The sequence below is a fragment of the Prunus dulcis genome, chromosome 1 (genome assembly GCF_902201215.1).
Source record: "Prunus dulcis chromosome 1, ALMONDv2, whole genome shotgun sequence".
Lineage (NCBI taxonomy): Eukaryota > Viridiplantae > Streptophyta > Magnoliopsida > Rosales > Rosaceae > Prunus > Prunus dulcis.
Genome location: NC_047650.1, coordinates 42,704,102 through 42,723,123, shown reverse-complemented (window position 1 = coordinate 42,723,123; position 19,022 = coordinate 42,704,102). Strand labels below are relative to the sequence as shown.

The 19,022-nt window shown below is 37.0% G+C and overlaps 2 protein-coding genes and 1 long non-coding RNA gene across 3 annotated transcripts; all 3 read right to left on the bottom strand.

Annotated features, from left to right (window-relative positions):
* Positions 1 to 1,039: 1,039 nt before the first annotated feature.
* LOC117615535 lies at positions 1,040 to 2,548 on the bottom strand. The gene is made up of 2 exons (XM_034344634.1): positions 2,033 to 2,548; positions 1,040 to 1,841 (listed from the first exon to the last, which is right to left on the bottom strand). The coding sequence occupies exons 1-2, from the start codon at positions 2,396 to 2,398 to the stop codon at positions 1,236 to 1,238; spliced, it is 972 nt and encodes a 323-aa protein (XP_034200525.1). The 5' UTR covers positions 2,399 to 2,548; the 3' UTR covers positions 1,040 to 1,235.
* A 1,920-nt stretch (positions 2,549 to 4,468) lies between these two features.
* LOC117614396 (potassium channel AKT2/3) lies at positions 4,469 to 12,918 on the bottom strand. The gene is made up of 11 exons (XM_034343197.1): positions 12,355 to 12,918; positions 11,524 to 11,742; positions 8,967 to 9,110; positions 8,819 to 8,876; positions 7,910 to 8,227; positions 7,493 to 7,732; positions 6,770 to 7,111; positions 6,467 to 6,655; positions 6,206 to 6,281; positions 5,559 to 6,125; positions 4,469 to 5,175 (listed from the first exon to the last, which is right to left on the bottom strand). The coding sequence occupies exons 1-11, from the start codon at positions 12,594 to 12,596 to the stop codon at positions 5,042 to 5,044; spliced, it is 2,529 nt and encodes an 842-aa protein (XP_034199088.1). The 5' UTR covers positions 12,597 to 12,918; the 3' UTR covers positions 4,469 to 5,041.
* Positions 12,919 to 13,660: 742 nt separating this feature from the next.
* On the bottom strand, positions 13,661 to 15,974 carry LOC117616043. The gene is made up of 3 exons (XR_004584099.1): positions 15,745 to 15,974; positions 14,794 to 14,857; positions 13,661 to 13,890 (listed from the first exon to the last, which is right to left on the bottom strand). It is a non-coding gene; the product is annotated as an uncharacterized LOC117616043 (long non-coding RNA).
* Between the last annotated feature and the right edge of the window lie 3,048 nt (positions 15,975 to 19,022).

Here is a 19,022-nt window from a genome sequence, read left to right as displayed (position 1 = left end):
TAGACGCCACATGTGCAAAAGAAAAAAATAATAAAAAATTGCTGCTTAAAAAGATTGAATTTATGTATAAAACTAAGAACATTCAAGAAATAAAATAAAATATACTCCCCAGGTTCTCCTTCCCCACCTCCCCACCTGGTCACCCCAGTTAGTGGTGTAAATGAACTGAGCCAAGCTGAGCTCAAGTTTGTTCACGGAGCTATGGCTTAATTTGGCTAGTTTCTTTTACGAGCCAAGATCGAACGAGTTAAAACAAACCACAACCTGAGGTGTTTGTTGATCGTGCTTATATTATTTTGCACTTGTTCGATCTAGTAGATTAATGGTGTGATTTCCTAACAAAGATTCTCAATTTCTCATCAACTTCAAGCATGTATATAACTTGAAATTTCTGCATAGCTTCTTGGTCTTGTGGGAAACAAGAAGCATCATTATCATTTTATCATGTATTATCTTTTTGGTCGCTATAGGAGATGAATATGCCTTTAGGATGGGAAAATCTTGCTTTTTTTTCATTAGACTAATGGTGACCTAAATATTCTTCATGTTTTTATCTTTCAATAGTATATTGCTTATCTTCAAAGCAAGAATCACATGCTCTTTTCGTGTAAGAATTTTCCCCTTTTGGGTTTCTTGAGAAAATGCTCTCTCAGTGCTTCATTACTATTTATTGCTGTTGCCACCGTACAAAAAGGAAAAGAAAGCATAAAAAGCATAAAGAAGAAGGGAAAAGAAAACAACAAAAGAAATTGGTGACAACTTATAGTATCTAAATCCTTTCCCTTAATAATAATATGAACTTTTGTGTTTAACTATTGTTAAGAGTAAATGAAACCCGTGCACTAGTAGTAGTTTAAATGATTTTGAGTATCTTCACTTTTTGCTAATTAATTTTGGTTTTGAGTATCAAAACCATAGTATGTGTTCTCTACGTGTTTAGCTTGATTCACACGTGCGGAGGCGTGCTCATACTATTTATGTACATGGGAAACGAAATAGGTGCATGAGTAGTTTAAATCATATTGGGCCACATTCTAACTATTAAAGTTTAAATCTCCCCTTATATAGACTACTTGGAAATAAATGATTACAATCAAGGAGCTCATATCCAAGTTCAACAAAATATTGTTTTTTCAATACTGATTACCCTTCGGTCTCTTTATCATTTCCTTTTTCTTTTGTTTCCATATGTTCCCCACCTAGGTTAGGCTGATCACGTCCAACGTACTCTTTGTCTACCTATGAGTGCACATGTCCAAAAGCTTCTTCCTTCCCTCCACTATTTCATCAAAGAAGTCATCAAGCTGCTCAATTATAGCCTCAACCCCACTTCTCAACAACCCAAAGCAACTTTTCAACTTGTCGACCCTATCTTGGATATCATGAATCTCTGCTTCATGCTCCACCATTCTCTCCAACTCACCTCTCACCTCCTCCATCAAAGATTTCGTTTCCCGGAACTCATGAAGAAGCAATCCATGAGGCGGCCCAGGGATCTGCTCGAACACATTCGCCACTCTTCGCTGCAATCTTGCTACTGAAACCATGAAATTTGAGCCAAATATCACACTGCCTTCCAGCCCTCCTTCCTTTTGAAAACTTGATCCTGGCAAATAATATACAATCCCGCTTAGCAGGATCATCAAAAGCAATGAGCTAACGTTCCTCATTGCATACATGACGCCACGAAAGCCACTGAACCCATTGAACTTGGACCCCATTGAGACAATGTTTTCATTGATGCGTAGTGATAGCTGCTCAACTCTTGTTTCCATCAAGGCCTTATTATCATGTTCCAAACCAATAATTTCCATTTGGTATGCACTCACTGCCCGGATAACCTAGGCAAAAAAGTGAGCATTAGGTTGATTCATATACATCGTTCAGATTCACATTTTAACAACATAAGCATGTCTGGCAACATGAATATGTAAGACAGCACTACCCATGCATATGTTTCCTTTATGTATATGTAGTGGAATAATTTTTTTTTATTTTTTTATAAAATTTAAATTGACTACATTGTACTAACCTGGTTAGAAGTTTGTTCATTCAAGTAGTAGTGGAACTCATCTGTGGAGGACAGGACATTGGCTCCAGCTGCGAAAACATTTTCCATGCAAGAGACTCCTAATTTAAGAACATTGCAAGCTTCCCAGAGCCTGGAGCTTTCATCCATGTACTCATCGAGCCACTTCTCTCCTATGGGTAAGTGAAGCTTTTGAACCAAAGTGGTCAACTGAGAATGGAAGGACTTGAGAGATGAAAGTACCTTCTGAAGGAATTGGATTGACATGAAACTATGGGAGAGGAAAGATTGATCAAGATTGTTGAGTTCATGAGTGAGAAAGTTGTAGAAGCCACTGACAGAAGTTGAGGTGCATGAAGGATCCATCATGGAATAAAGATGATAAAGAAAAAGAAAGGATATTGATATGGTGGTGAGAGTATGACGGACATTTATAGGTATATAGAAGAAGAAAATTATAAGCAATGAAAGAAGTGGGTTGCTTCAAGAGCTCAAGTTTCTATAGGTTAATAATGTTGTTTGGTGAAATTATGGGTGTTTCCTACAGGGTGGAGTGGAGGGGATGATTGGGAATATCTTCTGCTTCATGGTTAAGTGGGCATATAATAAATAAAGAAATGTGTAGAGAGAGAAAGATAGAAAGAGAAAACTAAGGAGTATGTTTGTCAACTTCTCTTCATTTTACTTTTTCTTACTTGATTTCATTCTAGATTTTATCTGTTTTTATCAACCTTCCCAACTTTCTCACCCTCATCTTCTTTCAAATTAACAAGAAAGGTTATGTTGTAGGTTTTTCTTTTTTTCTTGTAACCTTCGTAAGGCTTTATGTTTTGGTCCGGCCATAATGTCATAGGCAGGATATGAAAAGATAACCCCCAAAAAAAAAAAAACAAAAAAAAAAGCAAGCCAAAATGTTCAAGCTCTTTATCACACAAGATGTTGGATTGTGCTTCCTACGCTGTAAAGTTTGACCACTTTGAATGAGATTCTTCTCCACATTCTTCCATTTTGATTTGGTTCTTTTTTGGATTGAGTGCTCTTGGCTTCTTTACCTCTTCTCTTCCCCATTTTTCTACACCTCCCAACATGGCACCTTTTTCGTTTTCTTTTCCTACTTAAGCTGTATTTTATTTTTGTTTGGCACTTTTGAAAAGGAAATGGATGAATGGATTTTGTGTATCGAGACTAGTTTTATGTTCAAAACACAGATTTGTTTCTCTTTTGGTACCCGACATTCTAAATTGATTATGGAACGGAATATTATAAAGCTTGCACATGTCTCAAATGATTCTAAAGTGATAGGTCGTTCCTAGGATGGACCATGCCCAAAAGGAGGAAAAGCCTAGCAGGTATAGCCTTTTAAGGTGTAGCTAGGGTTCAAGGACTATGATTGTTCTCATAGGAGGTTTTCTTTGACAGTTATGGGAAGCATTGGTGTGCTTCTTGAGAGTTTCTCATCATTTGTCTTCTTTGTTTCGCTCATTGTGATTCTTCTCTTGTTGTTGACTCTTTGCGTGCTGATTAATTCCTACGCTGTACGAAGGACTATGATTGTCATCATAGGAGGTTTTCTTTGATAGGTTATGGGATAAGTTAGTGTGCTTTTGTGGGGTCCTTTTATGTTGCCTCCTTTGCGTTCTCTTCTTGGTGTGTTTTTGTGTCTCTGACCCTTGGCTTGCTGAACAACTCTTGCGACGTATAAAGGACTATGATTGTTCTCATAGAAGGCATTCTTTGACAGTTTGGGATGCGTTGGTGTGCTCTTCTACGGGGTCTCATAGAAGTCCCACGTGATTTTCCTAGGAAGGTTTTAACGTGACCACTGTTCATGCTGATCTTTTGTATGAAACTATTGGATTATAAATGAAATTCCTTTTCCTCTAGAAAAAAGGGTGTAGCTAGGGTTCAAAACCAAGTAATATGAGTGACCAGATCTTCTTGTGTACAGTAGTTATGTTCTCTATTTCTCGATTTACCGTTGATCATGATGATGAACTTCATATTGATCCATTCACAGTTATATCTACTTGTTTAGATTTGTGAGAATCTTGGTTCAGAAAGATATCCTGTTATAGTAGAGCTATTTGTTCCAACAATTGTCAAAATGCCTCTTTGTTTGAACACCTGCTAACTAGTTTAAAACTGTTCTGTTTTTGTGTAAGAGCCTATTCATCCCCCTCATAGACTCAAGGGGTATTGATCCATCCATCACTTACAACTACTATGAGAGCCAAGCTCCTACGGTATCTAGAGAGATTTTGTGCTCTAAATTTGTATCACGGTCACTGATAAGGAAAAAGCCTCGATGTTATTAATAGTGGAACCACTCATTATATATCATTTTTTATTTTGTCAAGTTTCCGACATGAGAAGAATGTACCTCCGCTCCGCCTTATTTAGAATGGATACTGGAGTATGCCACTCACAGCAATGCCAATATAAAAGAACGAAATGCCTTACTCATAATAATTGTATCCAATGAACAGTTAAACTTTATACAGAATCGTGGGACATCAAAGAGGCATGATCACGTCACAGTTTGAAAGTCTTAGGATGGATGAATCTGAGACTATATGTTACTGGTATGCTAGATTCAGCTCCATATTGTGAATGCTTCTCAGAATCGTGGTGAGAAGATATCTGCACCAAAGAGATTTGATCCCAAGAAAACTGCCAAGCAAGAAGTCATGTATCTCAACACGCTGAAGCTTCAACTGATTACGAGATAGACTAATTTTCTGTGAAATGGGTTGTAATGCCTAAAAATTAATATACTAGAGTTCTTTTTCCCAAACGTTGCACTAGGCTAGAGCCCGCCCTAGCCTTATGTATTACATTGTGCATAAAAATTAAACTCAGACTCATAGTCTCACAAGAGGAACCCTTTGATTATGCAAGATTTAAGTGTACATTCTAAGAGGAATCTTTACAAGAGATTTGCATGAAGAAAAGTGCGATTCTTTCTTTCCTTCCTCAAGGTTAAGTATAATGCTTCAGGAGATTGAGGATTTTTCAGCTTTTGATAGACTTTGGGTCTTCAAATACGAAAAGCTTGTCATTATCTCTGATCACTTCAATGGAGTCAATTTCTGCTCCTCCTTCATCAGTTACCAATACATTTCTTGAATCAAATCCAAACTTTTCACCTGTTTAAGATGATGAAAGATATTAGAAATTCTTACAACGTTCTTCAAATATATATATTAATTCCAATTTGTGTAAAGAATTCTAAGCATCCATAGCTACCACAAAATCAAATATACACAGGATAAAATTTCAAAACTGCCTTAATCGCTTCGATAAGAAAAATGTGGTAAAAGATGCAATCTTTTAAAACAAGAAACATGCTATAGGCTAAAATTTGTGCTACTAAAACTATAAGGGTTTGTGTACTATCTTCACTGCATATATAAGCGCTAATTTGTGAATAAATCATGCAGTACGTTACCATGTTCTGCTAGGTATCTTGGCTTTGAGAAAAGCCACAATCTTTTAGCAATTGATAAAGGCATAGTGTTAAGGAAAGTACCTGCAATGTTTTTGAGCTCCTCTACCGAATTAGGTAATCTAATTAGCCTACCAGCTTCCCTGCAACATGTGTTTCTCCTCAATATAGGATGGCCTCTATATATGCTCACTCTTGGAAAGTTCACTCCATTGGATTTTCTCCAGTCAGGATTTTGCTCATCATCATTCCTCATCAAAGGCACTTCATTTAGTGTAGTGTCTGGAACTGTAATCCGGTGTCCAACCTCTCGTTTTTGTAGCATTTCAGTCAAGGTTTCTGAAGGAAATGAGAAGTTGTGTGTATTGGCTACATCTGCTCCATTCATCACTAGCAAATTGACCATGTCTGCATTGTTTTCTTCCATGGCTATTTGTACTGCTGTTTTCCCAAGATGATTCTTTGCGTCAACATTTAAGTCATGCTTCAAGAGTTCCTCCATCAAAGTCATATCATTTCTCTTGGCAGCCGTGCATAGAAGATTGCCATCTGTGTATGGATCAGATATGGCAGCGCAGTAATAGAGAATCCGGAATATGGAATGGTGCTTCGATGCAATAGCATCCCATAAAGCTGTGTTGCCATTTATGTCTGCCAATGTACAGATTATAAGATGATGGGTTTAAGAACAGAACAGTACCAAGGAGATTGTGTTTATTATTTTTAATTACCTCTTACATGTATGTTACAACCATACTTGAGGAGTACCAAGACACATTCTTCGTGCCCATTTGACGCTGCTACATGCTGATGCATTCAAAAGAAACAATTAGTCTTTTCAAATTAGAAAAAATGATGAAGTACTAGCTCACTTTCTAAAGTAAAAAGGGAATTATCTTCTCCATATTGTTCTTCTTGTTCTGTTTTTTTCTTCCTTTGTTTTCGTCTGGCATTAACAAACAAACTAAACACTTGAGGCTAGAAAGGCATACCAAAGGAGTTCTTCCTTTGGAGTCTCCGATGTCAGGATCCAACTTTGCCTTGAGGAGCTCATCAAGAAGAGCAGCATTGCCTTTGCTGGCAACAGTCAGTAAGTTGAATGCCATGTTTGCGTCACCTTCTTCATCTCCACTCTCAGCCAATATTTCTCCAATTTTCAGATCCCTCAGCTTTTTGTGATGCTTCAATGGAACATATTGCAGATTGTAAGTCATTTCTTTCTTTTCCTTTTCTTAAAAGAAATAATAATGGAATTATTACAAAGAAGATTTAATTTGAGTACCATGTTCACCAACCTGTTTGAAGTTTTTAAGCATTTGTAGTTTGTCTTTTGGTTTCGTCTGCATTGCTTCAATCAGAGCAGTGGTTTTTAGTCTCAAGAGTTGTGACAGTGTTTTGGTTCGGTACGTGAAGCTTTGAGGCCTACAACAGAGGGCACCAACTTCTCTACAACAAAGTGCACCAACTTCTCCAAACATGTCTCCAGATTTCAAAGTCCCAGCAACTAGTTCTTTCTCCATCTCACAACCAATTATTTCCACTTCTCCAGAAACAATGATATAAACGTCATCCGGCACTTCGTTTTGCAGCACAACATCTTCTCTAGGTGGTATGTACTCTGCCTTCATCTTTGCAACCTGATCATCAATGTGGTTTTATTGTTAAAAGACATCATCAAGGTTTTAAAATTTGTACAAATTCACACTCTATTCACAGTTTTATAATATGGATTAATTTGCAGTCCAACTATTTTAGCAGGAAATTGTACTTCCACATCCAAAACTACATTACCAATAAATCCCTTGTTTGAAAGAGACGCAAGGAAATTAAGTCTAAGCAGTTAGTAGTTTTGTCTTTGCACAAATGTTTTTCCCAAATAAGTAATTGGTCTTTTTCTCCTTCTTCTTCTTCTTCTTCTTCTTCTTTATATAGCTATGTAATAATGATCTTGATTCTGGAACTGGGAACAAAAAGAAACAAAAAAGAAGAAAAAGAAGAGAGAGTGTATGTTACCCTACCAGAAGTAGAAGTGTTTCCCTTGAGATATCCTTGAAAAAATAAACTTTCTCCACAGTTGGCAAAAACAAATGCTGGCAGATGCCTTTGGTGATCGATTTGGGTAGTTGTTCAATTATATGCTGCTGGTTCAAGCTCTCAGCCTTAAATCTCAAGCAAATATAAGCCAATATTTGGTTCTTCAACCGTGGAGGCAAGCGATTGCGGCACACAAAATTTGATGCTGCTTCAATGCTATTTCTCTGTACATTAAATCATCAATATACAATTTTAGACAGTTGTTATTGGTACTTCGAAAAAGTCATCATGCACAGCTCAGAGTGCAGTTTCCTTCAATAATAAGAAAAGGACGACAAGATAATTTTTTTAGAGTGTCGGTCAATAACATGTAGTACGTAGGTAATTTGAAGAATACTTACAAATTCCATGGTACGACGAGTGCCTTCGACTACTAAGTTTGTCATGTTGCCAATCAAGTAAGCAGTGAGGCCAAGGTTAAAGAGCATGTAGAAAATAATGAAGATCATTTCCATGGTGTTAACTGCATGCATATCGCCATAACCAACAGTGGTCATGGTGGTTATGGACCAGTAAATAGCAGTAATGTATCGGATCCGAAGGCTTGTCTCTCTGAAATTTGGAATGACAGCTCCAATCCATGTCTTCCCTTGGTGTGGATATCGGTCTGCTAGCAGGTAGTAGAGGCATCCGGCACAGTGTATTGAAAACAGTGTCACCTGTATATAGGATGCAAAATTGATCAATCTCTTAAATTAAATTGCATGCTGTTTCCGGCACTTCCTTTACAAACAAAAAAAAAACAAAAAACAAAATTTAGACTTTCAACCGGAATTTTTTAAAAATTGAAGTAACTTCTTATCAAGCACCTATATATCATTTGAGGACCTTAAACATTCTTGCGGAGTAATCAACCAGTTTTAATTAAGAGTTTCTTAAATTTGAATTCCTCATCCTCTATTCATAAAAAGGAATCTTCTAGAAGTATTACTCGAGGATGTTTGAAGAGAAGCCATTAGATTTTCATCAAATAAATTATAAGGTGATAATGACTTCTCATGTATTTTACTAACATATGAGGAATAAAAAACTATGTAAATTACACACTAAACTTCCTAATTTAATACTTGAAAACTCATGAATTAGATTATTTGGGGAGTGGGTAGCTGAGTTAACTCCTACCTATTCATTCTCTCCCGTATCCCCGACTTCCCCAATTCATGACATCCCCATTACAACGAGCAAGTAAACATACCCAAGTGTAAATAAGTATATCCTATAAAAAGGACTAGGTGCAAAATTTTACTTACTGACAAAAGTCTGGCGCATCTGACCCAAAAATAGCTAAACCTGATGTCCTTCTCAAGTCTGCCAAGGAAGATGATATAATGCATGCAATTTGAGTCACAAAACATATAATGGAATTGGAGACAAATGCACAAGGAATAATATGCCAACCTTGTGAAGAGTTGCTTTGCTCGTCTTATTCGCCAAAATCTGAGCAATCCTAAGAGAGAGTAAGAAACTCCCAACTTGTTTTTGCCAAATGCCTCAAATGGCAATGTTGATGCCAAATCCATCAAAAACCAAGTTGAAAGGTACCTATTAACTTAACAATAATTACTCATCTTTATGCCAAATCCATCATTTACCACTTAATTAAAATGTAACAATCAATCAACACTAAATAAATAGAAAAATGAAAAATGAACAGTCGTGTCAGTGCCTTAAGGATGAAGTAATAATGCAAGAGGAGTATTTATTCAAGCATCTGAGGTTCTAAGTCCAATTCCCCCTCCTTAATATGATAATATCATTTGTATATAATAAAAAAAAGACGAAATAATAATTCAATTTCAGTAAAATATGAATATGATAGCGGAGAACGTAAGTTTTTGGGGTGGGAATTAGAAGAAAAAGAGAAGTAATCCAAATATGTATACTTCCTAAGCCAACAATAAGATTCAGTCTTCATTGCCTCATTTTCCCATTCAGCGTGGGCTTGTCAAGTTTGCTAATAAGCCTACTACTACCTCGTTACAGTGACACCTCGTACCTTGTTGAGTACATGCTTAATTTTTCTAAAACTGAATTAAGTACATGGAGACATAGAGACATAGAGCCATGAGATTTATCTAGGGGTGCCATGTGTTTGAAATGACACGATAACACAGCTCGAATTCAACAGGAATATTAAGCAGAAAATGAATGAATTAATAGTGTAACAAGGAAATTTAAGGGTGATTTTTGCCAATTTAGGAGAGAATTTTAGTTATGCCCCATGAGTTTTAGTCTAATTACAATCAAACTCCACATGTTTCATTTATTTCACTTACACCCTCTGATGTCCATAATTTTAACACAAATCACATGAGTTGACTATGTTTGTTAGATCCTATTTGAAAGCATTAAATTAAATCATAAACATTTTAAAAATTAAAAAAGAAACACTTGATTAAACATAAATTTGAAAACCTAAACTTGAGAAAACATGATGAATTATACGCCCCTTCCCCTAAATCAAAATTAAATTAAAATGTTAAACTCATTTAAGATTAAAAATAAATAAACATTTAAGGTCCCTAATTTTTTTTCTTTATATATTTGAAGTGAGCTAAAAATACTGATAAACATTTGAAAATTAAAAATAATAATAAATACTCCATTGAGAAAATAAAAATAAGATTAGAAATAAAGAAAACTAAAATTTAAAAAAATTCCAAAAAAAAAAACTAAAACTAACAAACCGACCGACCTTAGCCACCACCAACGAATCCTTATCCCACTCATCCAATCCCCTCACGACGATCCCACCGCCACACCCACCATTCCCCAAGCCCCAAACCAAACGTTCCAACAGTGATGGCAAATGATTTGTTTCCCATTTTTTAAAATTTTATTGGCTAAATAAAAAGTGTTTTTTTAATATTTAAATGACAGTAATGCCCTTTGGCTATTGGTGGCAGTTCACATATGATTAAATTTAATTAAATTTAATTAAATTTCAAAAAAATGTTTTTATAGGTTTTTACTTTTGTTACTTCTCTTTCTCATCTTCCCCTTTGATTCTCTCTCTCCATCTCATCTTCATTCTCATTTTTCCTATACTATAGAGCAAAAAATGAAAATTAAAACCTAAAATTGAAATGATTATCAAATGAGTCCGAAATAAATAAAATTTATATTGTCTGATTATTAGACCAAATCTCAGGGAGTATGATTGAACTTCATCAAAATGCTTAGCTCCTAAAAGAAGAGGCCAGACAATTAACACTTAGCCCAATCAAGAAAAAATTAAAAATTAAAAATTTAGAACTCGGGTCGGGGGGTCGTTGACTCTCGGTGTTATTTTTTAATGTTTGAATAAGTGTATATTCCCAATTTAGGAGGAGTTTCAAGAGCAAAAAATTATTCTTCTCTAAAAAGATGTGGTTTAAGTGACAAACCACACATCAATGTCAACATGTAATTAACATTAACAATAAAATAAACAAATATAACTCAAAAGTCATCCTCTCATCAAAATGAGTCATGAGATACTCTTATCGAACTTTCTTGTTTCCCACAAATAAAGTGAGAATGTCATCGCAATTGTTGTTGTGAAAAATATTCCGGTCATAATAAAACAACCTGAAAGGAAAAAAGTAGGCCTTTTTTTCTATTTTGTGTTTCCCCTTTTTCTTTGGGGTCTTTCAAGCTTTCACTTTTTTTGAGATAAGAATCTTGTAGTGGGGCAAAGTTTCAATCAAATTTGATATCCTATTTGCAAATGCTTTAATCTGAAGCATAGTAGTGCTTTTTTATTTCAGCTAAATGTGCGTTTTGTGTTAAAGTTTTTAGCACAAGCGATATATGGCTAGATTAATATTTGTATGTCGTTGGCCGCCTCTTTAATTAAAATCCTATTTCACAGATATTTTCGTACACTTCACGGACGTTTTGTAATACTGTTTTTAAAATCATTTGCGAATTTAATGTATGTAATTGAAATTGAACTAGAAACCTAAGAACTCACCTCATAGCGATCCTTTTGGAGTCATGAACAAGTAACTGAGATCTTGGATCAATATATGCAACGAAGAATGTCAAGATGATATCGATGGCAAAAAATAGATCCACCACGTTGTCTGCTAGGTATAGTGGCCTGTGTGAAGAGGAGTTGAGAAATGCCTCCTCAAAGGGGTAAACCCACGCCGAGTATGCCACCAAAAGCACCATAAATGTCTCCCAACACCTTAATACATAGCCAAAAAATTAAATATCACATATTGAAATAGACGATTATTGTCGAAAAGCCCGATTATCTTGTTATACACAAACTAGTTGTTAGCTTAATTGTATTTCTCTTCCCAACATGGGAAGATATTTCAAAGTTTCTTTATAGTGTAGGCACGTTTAGAAAAAAAGAAGAAAAAAAAAAAAAAGAAGCCATGGTTAATTACATAATATTGTATATTAATTAACTAATTAAGAGGTGAGATAATGAATTTAGTGGATTATAGTTAGCCGCCTAAAATTGGTGATTAACCTCTAATTGCTAGCTTATGAGTTGGGCAAAACACTTAATTATTAGGTCTCATACCTGTTCATGTGCTCCTAGGGTTACCGATACATGCATATTATATTACGTATAATTTTGTATAACAAAACAAAGATTTAAGTTCAAGGGTCAAGTATTACATCTTCAGCAAGAAAAAATATATATATAAAAAATAGGGAGAAAAAGAAAGAGAAGGATATGAAGAAGAAATCACCAATTTTTTCCATAGTTAATTAATTATGTATTAAAAAAATAATAATAATAATAAAAAAGGTAAGATATTGTGGTTGTGCAGTACTATTGTACCTGTATCTTGAATCCATGGGGGAGATTATCCTGCCATTTGAGTGAATTGGAGTTTGGTTGTAGCTTGAAGCACCCAAAGGAGGAAGGATAAGCTTTGAAATGTTCCTTAAATTGAGATCCGACGACGAAGAGGAGTACAAGTTTTCATCTTGACGATGATCTTGATCATGAGGTTGCTGCTGCTTCTGGTTATGAGCATGGGAGTGGCCGTTTTGGGTTTTGCAGCTGCAAACCTTGTTCATGTTGTTGGAGGCAGCTTCTGAAGCTAGTGGGTGATATTGATCAAGAATATTATTGTATGGACTAAACTTGAATTAATATTCCATTAAAAATATTCTTGAAAATCTTAATTGAACTCCAATATGAGTTCATTTGAAGACCAAAAGGGAGGGCTGAAGTTATTTCTGAAGGCATAGACATTGATGGAAGAAGTAGTAGTGGAGACAAGTATTGGCATCTGATTTTGATGAAATTATTGTGGATGTGGGAGATTGGAGAGTAGGTGGTGGTGGTCCTACCAATCAAACTGGTTCTGCAACTTGATTATGAGAGAGAGAGAGAGAGAGAGAGAGAGAGAGGTGGTATGGCACCTGAGTTGATTTATAATGCATGTTGATAAGATCTCAAATAGAAGTGGGGTACGTACTCTGCAAATTTTGGCCTTGTGTTTGCTTCACCACAAACCTTTTCTTCTCTTTCTCTCTCTCTCTCTCTCTCTCTCTCTCTCTCTCTCTAACTAACATATAATGCCAACAATGTGGTTGGATGAATTATATAATGCAGAATTAGGTTGATGTAACATAACTGGTCCTACATATTGTTAGGCTTAAATATTAAAATGACCATGTTTTATTGTGTTGACCAATTTAGTTCATATGTTTTTAATTTGGTAAATTTAGTTCTTGTATTTAGAATAATTAAATCCGTTAAATTTTCTGTTCAGTAAACATTATCCACTTTTTTGTCTTTTAAAAACCTTTAAACCTTGTTCAAATCAATAAAATTTTGAATTAACTTTAAAATTCCCAATTAACATCATTTGATGGATAGGACCTCAGAGAAACTAAATTAGCATTTCCCCAATTGAGCCTAATACAAATAAGTACCAGTCATAATTGAGATAAAAAGACAATATGACAGGACCCGACTCAATTTCCGCTTTGGAATCCGGGCCGACTCCTGTGCGTGTCCGACACCTGGCGAATGTCAAGCACGAATGACCTTTTTACCCTTTCTTTTTTTCAATTCCTTTTTAAAATTTCTCTCAGACTTCTGCCGAAAATTCGGCAGAGTCTCTCCTGTATTTTGACCATACCCAAAATCTTCCACCTGTCAAACAATCTTAAATAACACACCAACCGCCAGATTAACACAATCAACAGATCTCAACTCCAGTTTCTCATGTTCAACAGGATATCAGAGCATTTCTATACAAATTTACAGAACTACCGGGAAATTACAACGAGATCCTACACTTTGGTGGTGGGGCGGAGGCTGAGATGATGGCCCGAGTGGTTTCCTTTGTTCTTCTATGGCCTGGGGGCGAAAAACAAGGTTAAAATTGTGAGTGGACAAAAATACTGTTCGTGAAAACAATTTAGAACATAATAACCCCCGTTTGAAAAACATAGGGATATAAAAGCTACTATTTGATCATAATCAAACTCGAGACATTCAATTAAACATAGATAAACATAACTATATAAATGTTCACATACTAAACAAAGATATATCAGTATAACACATGTTTGAGTATCGAATATACTGATAAAATGAGTGAAACAATAACTGCATTAAAAAGTTTTAAAAAGAATCCTTTAGAACTGCCACCTAATTGTACCCCTGTGATAACCGTCAATTCCCTGGCAGGTCTCGGGCGTCACACAGGCTACCCGAGCCGCAAACTGGCGAAATCAGGGGACTATGATCAGCCTGATCTGCCGGCAAGTCCTCGATGACACCAAGTCAGCTCGAGTCGCTCAGGCAGGATGCAGGGGACCGTAGTCAGCCTGATCCGCAATCCTGGCAGGTCTCGGGACACAGAGTCAAGTCCTGGCAGGTCTCGGGACACCAAGAGCCGCAAATCCTGGCACTCACGGTTCGAGCGTCCCCGAAACTCGTGAGGCAAGTCAAGTGCACTGACTAACTGAAATCGGACCGGATGTCCGTCGACATCGGTCCAACTCTGGGTAATCACCAAATAGAGAGTGGGTACATGATGGTCTAAAATAACTAACTCTGATAAAATATGATATCCTCTGAACTCTGGTAAATCTGAGCTAAACTACTATTTTGGCTCAAAAATCTCGAATCTGCTGCTTGGCTAATTTTTATAAAAAGAAAGGTATTTTCACAATAAAATTCATGCTATAACACTTATTCAAGATCAAATATAAAATATAATTATAAAATCTTTTTAAGAAAGAAAAGTCCACTCACAGCTGGTCCGAGCTAGCTGGACCCTTCGACGGTCCCTCTTGTGGGTTAGTTGGACTCTTGGTGCCTGATTATCCAAGAGTAATAAATTAATAATTTGCTGGATAAAAAGAATTTAAATTAAACACCCTGCCCCCGGCTCCTAGAAATATGTGCATTCAAATCCCAGTTACTCCTGAGCCCACACTATGCTTTTCAGACACTTGGACCCGTTTTGGAAGGTCCGACGCTCAGCTAAGCGATAAACTGTCAGATCGGTCGACCCGGGGCCCGTGGGGTCCACGATGTCCGATGGCCAATCTGAGCTTCCCTGAAGGTTTCTCATAGAGCGGGAACCATGTTTCGCGAATTTGGTCCGAAACGGAAGGTCGGATTAGCCAAAATCGCGTTATCGCTTAAAATCCAAACCCTAGTTCCAGGGTTCGCGATTCCGGAGTATCCGGGACTCCGATTCGTAATCCGTCCAATCCTACACGATCCTGACATCATGTAGTACGACATATCCAAAAATCAGCACGATCCAACGATTGGACGACACTGCACCCAAGGATCGCGCGATATGGAAAATCCGTTCGGGGCTCAAACGGACTCCGAATCGAGATCCGCGAAATCCTACGCGCTCGTGAAGACACGAGGATCTCAAAACTGTCCAGAGTCGCTCCACCACCCTCTCCCACGCGCCGCCACACGCGCGGGCAGATTCGGGTGTCCAAAGCGATTATGGTTCGTCGAAAAATCTCGGAACCAAGACTCCAAACTCCTATCCTAGGTAAAACACCCCATTTGGAGTCACTTTTGTTCTTGAACATACCCCAAAAAGTGGCCAAAAATGGCAGATCACAGCGGCCGAAGTCGGCCGATTTTCAAATTGAAAATCGAGTGATCTAGAGGTGAAATCGATCAAAACCCAGCCAACCATCAGTTAGAGCACCAAAAATAGCTAGAAATCGATACCTCACACGACTGATTTGGTGGCCGGATGAGGGAGAAACTGAGGTTGGAAAATCTGCCAAAACTGCTGCTTTTTCCAGCATTTTCCGGCGGCTCCAGACAGCAGCAGGGGCGGCGGACGGGCTGGGGTTGATGGCGGGAGCTGGCCGGTGCTGCTGGGTCCGGTCCGGAGGGTCGGGGTGGCCTGAGGTGGCGTTGGGGTGGCTTGGAAGGTGGCTGCCCGACTGGTTTTCTCAAACTGTCGAGAGAGAGAGAGAGAGAGAGAGAGAGAGAGAGAGAGAGGGAGAAGAAAACAGGTTTTTTTTTAAAAAAAACTGATCTCCCAAATTTCCATTTTGCCCTCGTGAGTATTTTGGCCGTAATTTCTTCGTTACAACTCCGATTCGGGTCTACTCCGTGTCTACGGACTCGTTTCACCGCGCTCTACGCAATGGCGTAAGCGGAATTCCCAAATTCTTTCTCGATTAAAAAGTCAAATTTTCTCCCATTAAAATATGCGAGGGCAAACTTGTCTTTTTACAAAAAGATATTTTCCTTACTTTTGAGATATTTTCTTTCTTTTTATATATTTTGTTTTGGGTTCTTACACAATATCTTTGAAAACTCAAATAAGAAAACTTTCTAAAATTTTAAGAATTTCCATTTTTTTGGCTTCCCTCAACTTTCTGAGAAACTAAGCAGGGGTTTAAACGAACCATTACAAACTGGGAGGTGGCTTGGTTGAGGGCATTACTCTACGGTATGGTTGAGGTTCATGATCAATCCATAAAGACAGATAAGTGTACAACAAAGGATCTCAACCTTCGGTAAAGAGGGAGAATGCTATGACAATATGACTCGGAAGGTTTTGGCTAAAGCATTGAGCTTAATTGAGAATGATGATTCTAATCGTGCTCTTATGAGTCATATAAGCTGATTCACATTAGGGGGCTTGACATATATTATATGCCCTAATAAGTGTGATCAAGAGCATTGAGATAGAGAAAAATTGTATTACATTGTAATTTCAACTGAATAGGCTTTCAACCTCAGTCTATCTTGGCTTGGAAAACCGTGATATGCTGCTAGACGTCACTCACAGTTTGTGGTAGCCCTAAGGACACACCACAATCAAGTCCTCATGAAGAGAAAATTAAAATTGGGTTTTAATTCGCAATCGATCAATAAAGAGTTTTGGATCGTCCATTACCTTGCCGATTAGAATCTAATAGGTCGTACACCGATAAGGTTGGATTGAAGGAAAAATAATGATGAGCATTTACTTATTAATTTAATAGAGATTAAATTCATTAAGAGAATGCGAAAAAAGGTTAGTTTGAGCCTAAACTACAAAGCCGGGTTCAAGGCCTATTGGACTTGGACTCAATGGGCTAGTTATGACATGTGGGCATAGTAGGATGACCACATGAGCCCAAGAGGCCCGATAAAGACCCATGACTGGTTTTACCTAGAAGGAGAATTAGCTCTCTTTCATGTTGGGCTATATACATATTTTGCCTCTTTGGAGAGTTAGGGTTTTTGTGCTATTTGTGTGAAGAGGAAGATAACCATCAAGCTCTCCTCTTCCATAGTCAAAACCGACCATCCTTTAAGAGAGTTCACCAGCATTAATTCATCTCAAGGTTTTACTCATCTTTTTCATCACTTCCTTGGTGTGGTGAACTTAGAGGCCTCACATTTTTTAGGCTATTTCTTGCGAACTAAAGGAGAAGGCCCTCCCTTGGGTGATAGACGTTGAGATTCCTCAAGGTGGTGCTTCAAAGGTAAAAGTTCTCATCTCTCATTAAAGTGCAGAGGTACAGAAAGTTATGGAACATTTAACACAGTCTAATGATAAAAAGTTTTGATTTTAAGCTCAATCTTTCTTAAATAGCTTTCGTTGCTTAAATGAATAGTTAATCTAGGTTGTGGCTTAAATGAATTTTTCAAAATATAGCACATTTCCTTCACCCTCTCCCTTGTAAGTCCCAGGGAAAAACTCCAAACTCAATAGATGAGGGATAAGGAAGAAGCGTCATTGCCCCTCCTCCCCATCCTATCTTATTTACATTTTCTTTTGGGTTAGTGATTATGTCCACTAGGGTGTATTGAATAAAAAGTCCATTGTGGTGATTTCTTCTGAGCAATGCTTAAATTGAAGTTCCCTATCAACTCTTTCGGGCTATGTTCTCAATTAAATCATTCTCCTAAGACTGCTGATATTTCCTAAATTTGGTTCTCCCTCATATTTGATAGAGTTTGGTGCAAATCACCCAATTGATATTTGTCAGAATTATTGTTTTGGTTTAATTGTTCACTCTTTTGCTAATGGATTCTCTCTTATGATTTTATAAAAGAATCTCCTTCTCTCATTTCTCTCTAGGGTTTTTAGTTGTGGAAGTTCAAGGAGGAAGAAAGAGAAATCAACAAAATCTCTCCTCTCCATGGCAAGCTAAAACCGGCCACCAAGGGGAGAGTTGCTAGCACTACTAGCTCCCCTTGTGTCTCATCTTCCTTTCCAAATCAAGCTTGATGTGGAGACATTGGAGGTTACTTCTTTGCAACTAGAAGGACAAAGTGAGTCCAACCACCAAAACTTGGTGGAAGACTTGAGTAAGACTCAAGTTGGGCTTCAAGGGTGAGTTCCTCTTTATCATTCTCTCCTTGCTTTCTTGTAAAATTGTTTTCCTGTGCACCTCAACCACTTGAACCTTAAGATCCTTTGAAATGTTTTGTTTTTAGGCTATAAGATTTTCTTTAATGTCTTCTGTTGCATAATATATGAATTTTGTTATCTAGATACCTAAATGAACCTAAGTTTTTGAGAAAAACACAATCTTTTTCCTTCATAGGGTTCATTTAGGCTCGTAGGTTGCTTTAGGGTTTTGGCTATATTTGGTTTGTGGGCTTTGTTTGAGATTATGCTTAATTGTTGTAAGAAACTATTGTGATATGCATATGTGCCTTCGTGATGGAGGGTCTTAAGTCACTTCATCACAACTGCAAAGACCAAAATTGTTATTTAGCCTTAGTGGGCTAAGCTTATTAAATATAGGGAAATTTGCATAAATACCACATGAACTTTCAGGCAAGTGCGAAATTAGCACATAAACTTTTAATTTCTACTATTAACTACTTACATTTTATATGGTGTTGCAATGTACCGCTTACGTCTAACTCTGTTAAATATAATGATATTTCGATCAATTTTTTATAACTAAAAAATTTAAAATTTCTAAAAGTAATAAAATTATAATTTTTTATTTATTTTTATTCCTGCATCTTCCAACACCAATTCTCCA

What these genes read in the sequence shown, in the direction of transcription:
- LOC117615535 (XM_034344634.1), bottom strand. Translation starts at nt 2,398, where the DNA reads ATGATGGATCCTTCATGCACCTCAACTTCTGTCAGTGGCTTCTACAAC. An exon ending in ATGAACAAACTTCTAACCAG is followed by an intron (nt 1,842 to 2,032) that starts GTTAGTACAATG and finishes TTTTTTGCCTAG; the next exon opens with GTTATCCGGGCAGTGAGTGC.
- LOC117614396 (XM_034343197.1), bottom strand. Translation starts at nt 12,596, where the DNA reads ATGAACAAGGTTTGCAGCTGCAAAACCCAAAACGGCCACTCCCATGCT. An exon ending in CCCATGGATTCAAGATACAG is followed by an intron (nt 11,743 to 12,354) that starts GTACAATAGTAC and finishes CTATGTATTAAG; the next exon opens with GTGTTGGGAGACATTTATGG. An exon ending in CCAAAGGAAGAACTCCTTTG is followed by an intron (nt 6,282 to 6,466) that starts GTATGCCTTTCT and finishes TGAATGCATCAG; the next exon opens with CATGTAGCAGCGTCAAATGG.